General features: G+C 39.5%; 1 protein-coding gene across 1 annotated transcript in view; it reads left to right on the top strand.

The window, feature by feature from the left end:
- Nucleotides 1-10,686, top strand: part of TERT (telomerase reverse transcriptase) — a 55,720-nt gene that overhangs the window by 17,807 nt on the left and 27,227 nt on the right. Inside the window, 3 exon segments of the mRNA XM_025205460.1 lie at nucleotides 3,368-3,453; nucleotides 6,506-6,619; nucleotides 9,071-9,142. Of these exon segments, the coding sequence (XP_025061245.1) occupies nucleotides 3,368-3,453; nucleotides 6,506-6,619; nucleotides 9,071-9,142 (272 nt within the window).

The following is a 10,686-nucleotide window of genomic DNA, read 5'->3' on the forward strand; positions in this document are numbered from 1 at the left end:
CTGGTAGACTCCCTTCCCCACTTCCTTGCCAGACTGTGCCTTCCTGGAGCTAAAGGAGAACCAGTAAGCTGACTGGTTATCCCTGCACTTACCAGTCAAATGATTAATCATTTGACCTTTCACGTCCCTACGTTCTGCAGACTTGGGGCTTGTGAGCTGCAAGTTTGATGCTCCATACAGGGGTCTACTTGAGACCTTTTACAAGATGGGTTGACTCAAGGATTCACCATAAAAATGACAGCCCATAGAGGCATATGACCATCCCACCACCAGCATTTTAGTAATTGTCATAGTAGAAATACAGTAAGAGTAGATGAAAAGGAATACCATTCAGTTGAAATGGCATTGGTCACAACAGACTTACCCATGCTCCTTTGATGAAGCTCCTTCTCAGGATATGCAAGGTCGGGGCTTGTACAGTCTGCAACAACCTAAACTGCATGGAATATCCTGGGGCTTCAGGCCCTGCACTGGGTACTGAGATCCTTTCTCTTTTCCTGTAATTTCCTAATAACACAATATTCTTCCTTCTCTCTGCTCTCTCCCTGCCACTCTTTCTCTGACCTAATCCCTACCTGTGCCAGGTAGTGAATCCTTTTCCTCTCTTTTGCAGGAATTCCCTGTATATCTCTAATTCATCCATCCTTCCCTCTTCCTTTTTTCCATGTCCACATTCCCAATTGCCTCTTAGTCCAGTCCTCCACTCCCCTCTACTTCCTCTTGCTTCTCCCAGAGACTCCTTTTCTGTTTCTAGAGTCTGCCCCTTCCCTAATCCTTGGTCGATACCTCCTGAGGTAAATCAATGCTGTATTTTTTTTAATTCTGTATTTTGACAGTTAAGGTTTCACTAGTGATGAATGAGCTCTAAAATTCAAAACATGGACATTAAAAATTAAGGGGAAAAGTTTCCTATATTCCTTGTCTTTCATATTGTACAGATCCTTCAACTGCTAATAATCCCTCCTTCCCACTTGAATACCCTGTGTATGCAAAACAAATGAAACTGGGATTAATCTAGTGCAAAACCTCTGTTCCTCTGACCTCCGGTGGTCTTGTACTATCAGATTGGCAGGTGTGCTTATTATATAAAACATGCATGTAGGAAGGAGTATTTGCTTCACTATTCCTAAGTACTAACCAAGACAATTCCCCCACCTTGAGCATAGACACATGTCCAAAAGGCACCAGACCACCAGAGGTTAGTGCTAACTTAGTTAAGGAGCACTTGGAAGGGCTGGATGGGTACAAGTCAGCCAGCCTGGATGACCTCTATCCACGGGTGCTGAAGGAATTGTCCAGTATCGTTGCTGAGCTGCTGGCAGGGCTGTTTGAGCTCTCATGGTGCTCCAGCCAGATCCCTGAGGACTGGAAAAGGCCAACGTGGTGCCCATTTTTAAGGGGAGAAGGGATGAGCTAGGTAACTTTAGGCCAGTCAGTCTTACTTTTATCCCTGGGAAATTACTGGAAAAAATCATCAAAGAGAGCCTTTGTGAAGGCCCAGCAGGGGAAATGATGCTGAAAGGAAACCAGCACGGGTTCGTCACAGGTAGATCCTGCTTGACGAACCTTAAAGCCTTTTATGACCAGGTCACACATGGCCTTGACACAGGAGCTGAGGCTGATGTCACCTACCTGGATTTTAGGAAGGGCTCTGACACAGTTTCGCATCCTATTCTCATAGGGAAGCTAGCAGACTGTGGAGTGGATGCCTACACAGTCGGGTGGGTGGCCAACTGACTTAGGGACCGCACCCAGAGAGTGGTGGTGGACGGGTCATTCTCAGCCTGGAAGGAGGTGGGCAGTGGGGTCCTGCAGGGTTCGGTCCTTGGACCGGTGTTATTTAATATGTTCATTAGTGATTTGGACGAGGGTGTGGAGAGCACCCTCTCCAAGTTCACAGATGATACCAAGCTATGGGGCAAAGTTAACACACTGGAGGGCAGGGAGCAGATACAGGCTGACCTGGACAGGTTGGATCAGTGGGCGGAACGTAATAGGATGCAATTCAACAAAGATAAGTGTAAGGTACTCCTAAGAAGGAGGAATCCCCGGCACATCTGTAGGTTCGGGGGTGACCTCCTCTGCAGCTCAGCGGGTGAGAGGGATCTTGGAGTCATAGTTGACTCCAAGATGAACATGAGCTGGCAGTGTAACAAGGCCATCAACAAGGCCAATCGCACCTTGTATATTAGCAGGTGCATGACCAACAGATCAAGGGAAGTGATGCTCCCCCTCTATGTGGCATTAGTCAGGCTGCAGTTGGAGTACTGTGTCCAGTTTTGGGTGCCGCACTTCAAGAGGGGACACAGAGAATTTGGAGAGGGTTCAGAGGAGGGCCACTCACATGATTAGTGGCCTCCAAGAAAGACCCTACGAGGGGAGGTTGAGGGATATGGATCTCTTCAGCCTTCACAAGAGACGCCTGAAGGGAGGCCTTGTAGCCACCTATAAGTTTATCAAGGGAGGACAACAGGGAATTGGTGATGCACTATTTACCAGAGCGCCCCAGGGAGTAACTAGGAAGAATGGGTGCAAACTAGTGGAGAGTAGATTTAGGTTAGACATTAGGAAGAAATTTTTCACAGTAAGGGTGGCCAGAATCTGGAATGGGCTTCCAAGAGAGGTGGTGCTATCACCTACAACTAGCTTGGAGGTCTTCAAGAGGAGGCTTGATAGACACCTGGCTGGGGTCATCTGACCTCGGTCGTCTTTTCTGCCAGGGGCAGGGGGTCGGATACGAAGATCCATTGTGGTACCTTCTGACTCTACGGTCTATGAATCTATGAGTATCTGCGTATAGGAAGCTGTTTCTGTTAAGGGACTGTAGCTCTTGCTAAATGAAAGTCTTGTGTATATTCTGAATGCACAAATTTACTCAAAAATGTTGAACAAATTGCTGGCAGCAGTAGTGTGAATTAAGTGGGCTTTAAGGTATGTAGAAGACAAGTATGCCTGCATGTGGGGATTATAAGAGGCGTGACAGTCTGGTAGTGTACTGTAGAATTACAAGTTATCAGGTATAAAGTACTGAAAGTACTAGGTATTATATTATTATATTGTAGTATAGTATTATATTATTCTACTAGTTCATACCCCACATTTTAAAGTAATCATTAGAGCTTTACCTGACTTTTTTGAGAAAAGGCATCTCTGCTTAAAAAAAACAAAACACAAATTTATGAAAAATGCAGATGTTTGTATATATAGGAAGGTAACTATTGCTGCTTTTATTACAGATTTTCAGAGTTTGGTTGTTGGGCTTTATTTCAGGAGGTTTAAATTAATAACTGGAAATCACACTTAACTTGAAGAAATGCCTTTTTTTGAGTTCAGATAAAATCCTGTATTTATTTGTATTTTCTTTTAGAGCCTATCTTTTAATGAGACAAGTTCCAGCCTGTTTGATTTTTTTCTACAAACGATCCGTAACAACGTCCTGGAAATTAAGGGCAGGTAAATAAGTTTGTGAAAGGAGGTATCAGCCAGTCTCTGCCTCTGCTCTGCCAACTGGAAGGTAGCTTTTTAACTCTTTCGTTAGATGGATATTATTTCACCTTTCTTCAAAATGTGGTTGTCATTTGAGTTTAGCTTAAGATGTGTAAAAACATCAAGTGTCGTGGAACTGAAATGTTCTGTTTCTCACACATGAAGAGGTACAGATAAAAAGCACATTCCTCTCTAGTTAGTAAATAAAAAAACAGTTTCACTTCAAAATTCATGAATGTGCTTTGAAAGATATTTGAAAAAATTGATATGTTCTTAAGAGATTCAGAATGGCTACAAGCAATAACAAGGCAGGGTAAATTTGCACCTTACAGACAAACTAAATAAGAAATGTATTTAGTTCTATATGGTGCAGGTCTACCTTGCCTTCTGCCTGACTTCAGACTAACGTGGCTAATCTCTTTAGAAATCATAAGACTTAATCAAAACAGGTCTGCAAGCCTTGTTAAACTCTTCCGAAGTGTGCTAAATGTAACTTCCTTTTTCCAGTTGGTCCTATTAACAGAGGCAGACTAGAGGCAAAAAATACTGTTGCAGCAGTTATTAAACAGAGCAGTGACTATGAAACCTGAAGAAGAATGTTGTACATTCGAAAGCTTGTCTAGCTTTATCCCAGCTATGCAGTTGGTCCGGTAAAAGATATCACCCTAAGAAATCCTTGTCTCTATTAAAAAGAGATCAGAGACTATTAAGGCTGCAAATACTGTAATTGCTTGTTTGTGCTCAGTTCTTGTTGCTTGTTTGTGCTCAGTTTGTGCTCAGAAAACACAATGGCCCCTTTCCAAGGAATGTATTTGTGGCCACTAGGTGGCAAATGTGCACTTTATCTACAGAGCAAGTGTTTGCAATCCACCTGCTACTTTAGTCTGGGCTCAGTTAAAAGAGTGGTGCATGTTGGGGTGAAACGGGAGCTCTTTAAATTATTGACACTGGTCTTTGACAAACCTTGGAATAAGGGAAATGCTTAAAAAATAAGGAAGTGTGTGTGCCATTATTTAAAAAGGATGATTGGTAAGATGTGGGGAATTCTAGGCCTGTTAGCCTAACAGCTAGCCTGGGCTAAGCTGTGAAAAGACTGATAAAAAATGCAGTTAGTAAAGAATGAAAGCATAGTAGCATAATTCATGGAAATGAAATGTTTTTTTTGAAAAATAGATCTTAGCAAAATGACTTTATATTTTTTGATGAAATTGTGTGATCTATAGTTTCCCTTTTTGAGTCAATGTGTGTTGACTTATACTTTAATGCATTTGCCTTAGCAAGTACAACATTTAGATTGAAAAAAATAGCGCTGTGTAAAATCAGTTTAGGTCATATTAAAGGAGTTAAAACTAGCTAATTGACAGGTTGCAAAAAACACTTGTAAATAGGGCATCATCCTCCAGGGTGGTATTTTGCGTAGGATCTAGCAAGGGTTTGTTCCTGAGCAGGTGCTGCTCAATATTGTTAATGGTGCTCCAAAAGAGGATGCAAAATCCTTGCTGGTAAAGGCAGAAGGTGATTCAGAGACACTAGTGAAAGCACTACTAAAACATAGTATCTAATTTGTTGTCCATATTTATGACGGTTGTGGTGCTCAACTTCGTGAGCCTCTCATTTACATGGTTGAAAAAATATAGAAAATACCACGTTACCCGTAAGAAGTCTTATGAAGATAAATTTAATGAGGCTTGTGAAGCATGGTCTTAGCAGTATCAAAAGATCCTTGTGGAAATCAATAACCTTTTGTGCATTATAAACAGGCATGGGCCACATATACTGAATGATGAGAATAAAACGTATGGAACAACTTTCCTATGACAGTACAGTTCAAGACTACCAGAATGCATATAGACAAGGGGGGCAAATTATGTTGGCACCTATGAAAGCTTGACTTCTTGTATGTTTCCACAGTCTAATTATTTTTTTAAGTAATTATACCTAACGAGAAATGAACAAGTGATTCATCTCCTGCACCTTCCTCCTAATGGTTGCTCAAGAAATGAGGAGCTTTCTGACTCATATGGCACGTCCTCACATGCCAATATAAGGCACTTTAGCCTGATTTAAGGGACATTTAAGGGTGTGCGTCTTTAAGGGGGTAACATACATACCCTTAATGCACGTTAAAAATGGCAATTTTAGCCTATTCGCGCCTAAATTTGGTGGGAATAGCTAAAGCACATTAACACATGTGTAGATGCATTAAGGCACATTAACGCTGTGTATGGACTGATTTGGAACCAACTTTAGTTCCATGTCAGTCCACGCACACGGAGTTAACGTGCTTTAATGTGTGCTCGTGTAGACTCAAGTCTAAATTGCCTTCATACACATTAAGATAATGCACATTAAATTTAGGTATGCCTAAATGCTCATGTAGACATACCCATAGGCAGTTATATAAACTTTTGGTTTATATGTTTTCTCTAAATAAAGGTGCAATTACAGTTTTCATAGGAGTTTCATAGAGCTCAGCATTTTATAAATTATAATCAAATTAAAATACATGAAGTGTTTGGGTTTTTTGCAATTTTTGAGTTTCCCATCTAAGCTAGAGTTACTTTTTTCCCTGAAACTTTGACCAGTGTATGGGACCCTTTAATATGACATTGAACTCTGTGACATGCAGCATTGTTTACAAAGGAATACTGATAGTAAACCATTACAATCAAGATATGTCTAAACATTATAACAAGGTTCAGGAGAAAAAATTACTACCTCCCTATATGTCCTTCAAGTTGGTCCAGTTCTAGTGCATTTCCAGGAGAGTTTCAGGCAAGGTGTTTTCCGATGTGTTGTCAGCATCCCTGTGTCACTCAGTACATGAATCTAGAATTTGTGACTGTGAGGTTCATATCCTTTCTGATTTTAGGTAAGTTACTCGGAGCAGTCTAGTATTCAGAAATGTGCTTTACTTACTGTTTTGATAGCCTATACCTATAAAATTATAAGTTAATTCCTAGTGGCTAACTGAAGTTTGCTATGGCCAGTTTTGATTTACATATTTCTTATTTACTAGGTGCTATTTACAATGTTGTGGAATTCCACAAGGCTCCATTTTATCAACTCTGCTCTGCAGTTTATGCTATGGAGATATGGAAAACAAATTGTTATGTGGAATACAGCAAGATGGGTAAGGTACCATTTTATACTTGGTTTATTTGCTTATTCCAAGTTATATTATTCTATATATTTGTTCTGAGACTTGCTTAGAGTTCGGACATCCACACGCACCTCTAAGTGAATTGTAATCCACACACCCTAGCTTAAAAGAAAAAATGATGGTATATTAGTTAATATTTGCTCAGGCCAACATGGGAAAGTATATTAAAAAGTCATAAGTATGTGTTGCATTGCTCTTGATTGCAGGAAAGATACATGAACGCTTGAGTGAGAGGAAGCCCCCTTTAATTTTTTTTTTCAAAGAGCTGGCATTGGGGAGTTATTGGTGGCTTGGGAGTTGCAGTCCCAGTATCCCTGGATTAGAATAAAATGCACCATGGTGGGAACGATCTCCTGTAGTAATTCAGAGTAATTTAGTGCCTAGACCTCTCTCATAGTAGGCTCAAACAGTTTTCTTGAGCACCCTGAATATTTGTGGAGTGACTGCCAATCACCTCCCCAATATATTATAGAGTGGTTTGAGAGTTTGCCTTTATTAAATCTTAATAAAATGATTGTGGAACCTTAAAAGTTTAATGTTAGTAGAATTTTCTCAAGAACCCAAACCTGAACCTGGAAATCCTCAAGAGAAGCCGTAAAGTAACTTTCGCTCTGCTCTTTACTGAGATTTTATTCTTCCATAGTCTTTGTGTAGAGGATCCCAAACATGCATTGCCCAGTACTTAGTTGTATACTTTTTCATGCAGCAACATTAAACTGATTTGATATTTTACTATGCTTCCCTTTTCCCTTTCCATGAAAGAGCTCCAGTTTCACTAGTTATATGGGTAACACTCTAACTCTGCCCCTGACACTTAAACAGTTGGCCACCCTATTTAATCTTTGCCCCAAATTCTCCTAGCCCCTAGATAGTCTCAGTACCTCAGAGCCAGGATAGGTCACCATTTTCCATCTGTGGGCCAGAACAACCCACCCTGGTTAAGAGGTGGGCATGCTCTAGGATCCAATTACCACTGCTTGCCCTCTCAGCAGCACAGGGAAAATGCCTGCAGTTGACAACTGTCCCTGCAGCAGCATGGAGAGTGTGATCACAGCCAAACCCCACATCCCTTCCAAATGTCTCCAAATCCCCACTTCTGCAGTCTGGATCCAGTGTCTCTGTGGGCGGCATTCAGCTTCTGGGCTGTATGTTGCCTGACCCCTGCCTCAGAAGGCCAGGCCCTTTCTAAGGAATGGGAATCAATTTCCTAAAGTATGTAATTTAAATATTGTCTTAAATGCACAATCAAGGATTTTTAATGCTACGTTTTGTGTTTATAAGAAAAAAAAAATCCATATGACGGCATAATTGCTGTATCATTAATACAGTTGAGCAAGTGGGTGACTTTTTGTTATAGGGTGAGGTAAGCGATATGGAGACAGCTGCAGCCTTTTAAGGATTGGCTCTAGTCTGTGGGTGCTTGTAACAGCATTTTCCTCCAGCCAAAGAGATTTCCTAATTTATAACTCAGTTGGAAAGGTTGTGCTGATACCAGGTTTTGAGCCTAACTATCCATCTTTCCTCTTTAAGAAATTGTTAGTAAAACTGTGAAAAATTGCATGCTGATCTTTGAGGTGAAATTGGCTTTATAGGAATTCTCACCCTTTCTATTAAATAGCAGTTGAGTGTAATGGGTAGTCAAAAGTTTACATGTTGATTTGATGGGCAGTTTGAGAGTTAAATGGCAGATCTTTTTAAAGAAGTTTGAATGTCTAAAGATATAGATAGCTGCTGCTGCTAGTTCTTTTTCTTTAAAAAAAAATCCTCCTTGGTGCCTCTCTACGTAATTTAAATATTTTTTTAGAAGTCTGGCCCTTACCCTGAGTTTTCAAATAAATCTAGGATAATTTGCCTCCCTACTTCCTTTTGAACTTACACACAGAATAGATAAGATTTAGTACTGGACGGAAAGCCTAGAAAATCTGAAATTCTCTACCTAGAAGAAAAGTAATAGAACTGTTGCCAATATGATATACTCCTCCAAACTGATCAATGAGCCTTACATTATGTTCTGTTTATGTTGCCATGAAAGTGATGTGTTGTGACTGCATTTGATGTTCTTACCCAGCTACCTGTATGGGCCCGTGCATTATGGCAGACTACAAGATATTCCTTGATTCATGAATTCTGTAGGGGTGAAATGACCTTATTAAAATTCAGTGCATGTATGTAAAGAAAGTTTGCAACCCTACTGGTGCCTTATTAAAAACAAAACCCTGGGGGGAAGATAAAGGTATTTTAATGGAAATTTTATATTGTCACATTGGATAGCATGTTGATCTTTTATGAGTTTACTGAGAGAAACTGAGAATTATAATAGTACTTTATAATAGTAATATAACTTGTAACTTTGATGAAAAACTGAAAAGAAGAATTTCCAAATTAAATAATGATATAATATATTTATATATTTAATTTCAGAGTGCTTATACGGTTAATTGACGACTTTTTGCTGGTCACTCCTCACTTATCACAAGCCAAAGATTTTCTGAGGTATGTCATCAAAGACATGTTTCAAGTATTAATATTCCTTAACTAGCGTTCTTTAACTCCCTTTATAGAAATAGATGCATTTTATTGATTAATACTCATGTACTATAAGAAATACATCTTTTTATACAACCAAATACACTCCCCCAAATACTTGTACATAAGGACACCCTTGCTGCAGTAGGTGTGCATGCACCTTAAGCACACAAGCTCAGAGAACTTTTACCTCAGCAGTACCCTTACAATGCACCCTCGACCTCATGCTTCATGCCCCAGATAATGGGCAAAATATGATCCTTGCTTTTCAGCTTCTCTCAGATGCTTTGGATTGATCTACATAATGACGCAGGGGTTCTCTGAAGAGAAACTCTTGCATCTAATGAATATTTCACCAGAAGAGGCTTTCTTTTGCCTTTTTCTTTTCTAACCATCTAATTTTGTGTGAAATTCCATATACACAGTGACCATATTCTTAAAATCAGAACCGGAACACTTACATAGGGGAGAATTGTATTTATTTTTTTAGCACTGTAAAAAACAAACAATGAAGATAAAAGTCCATATTTTTTTTTAAATCTGCTCTTGCAGATTTAGTGTTGCATTGCTTGTGATTTTGCATCAGTCTGACAGTTTTTCAGAGGTTTTCCCCTGCCACTTAAGAGTTTTGAATTTATTTCAAAACACCAAGCATGTGCTATTAATGTCCCCCATTAGTTTAAAAAAAAAGAAAGAAAAGAAAAGCTTTGATTATATTTATGTTCACTTTAAGTTTTGGGGTTTTTTTCACTGCAAACATTGCACCTACATGCTTGATCCATTGTACTGTTCATTCCTGGTAAACACAGAGCACATGTTTCTTCTACTCTCATGCTGGTGTATACTGGTACATTACATTGCATTACTTGACATTTCCTAGCTCTCTTTCGGTTACCTATGCCACTGTTGATAAAGAATCCTTTGTGGCCTTTAGTTTAATTTTAAATTAAATCTACTTTACCTTCCCCCAGACCTTCACTCTTCTTCAGGTTTTTGTATTGCGCTATTGGGGCAAAGTTTTTAGTTACCTACAGCCAGAGGGGAAGGGGACATATGCATTAATTGGTACTACTGAGTGAGTTATATTCGTGCTCCCTTCCTACTATGGAGAAGAGTAGAGGTAACTTTTAAATTTGACAACTGTTTACACCATGCTACTGTATCCAGGATCTGCTTCTGTGTTGTCTTTAATAGACATTATAGCTTGATATTTCTGCTAATCTGGTATTTGTGGTTTAAACAAGTGTAGAGTTAAGGTTTCAATGGTTCTAAACACTGAAAGTGTTTCTGTTGCTATGAAAGAGAGAGTGAAACAGATGTTAAGGTAGTTTTCAGAAGTGTTTAAACAAACTTAACCTGCTTGAATATTTTTACATTGTGCATATTTTAGGACTTTCTTTTATTAATCACTGTAACTTTTTATTGACAGGGTCTTTTTTTCATAGATGTTAGGGTCGGAAGGGACCTCAATAGATCATCGAGTCCGACCCCCTGCATTGGCAGGAAAGAGT

This window comes from Alligator sinensis, unplaced genomic scaffold (assembly GCF_000455745.1).
Source record: "Alligator sinensis unplaced genomic scaffold, ASM45574v1 scaffold126_1, whole genome shotgun sequence".
NCBI lineage: Eukaryota > Metazoa > Chordata > Crocodylia > Alligatoridae > Alligator > Alligator sinensis.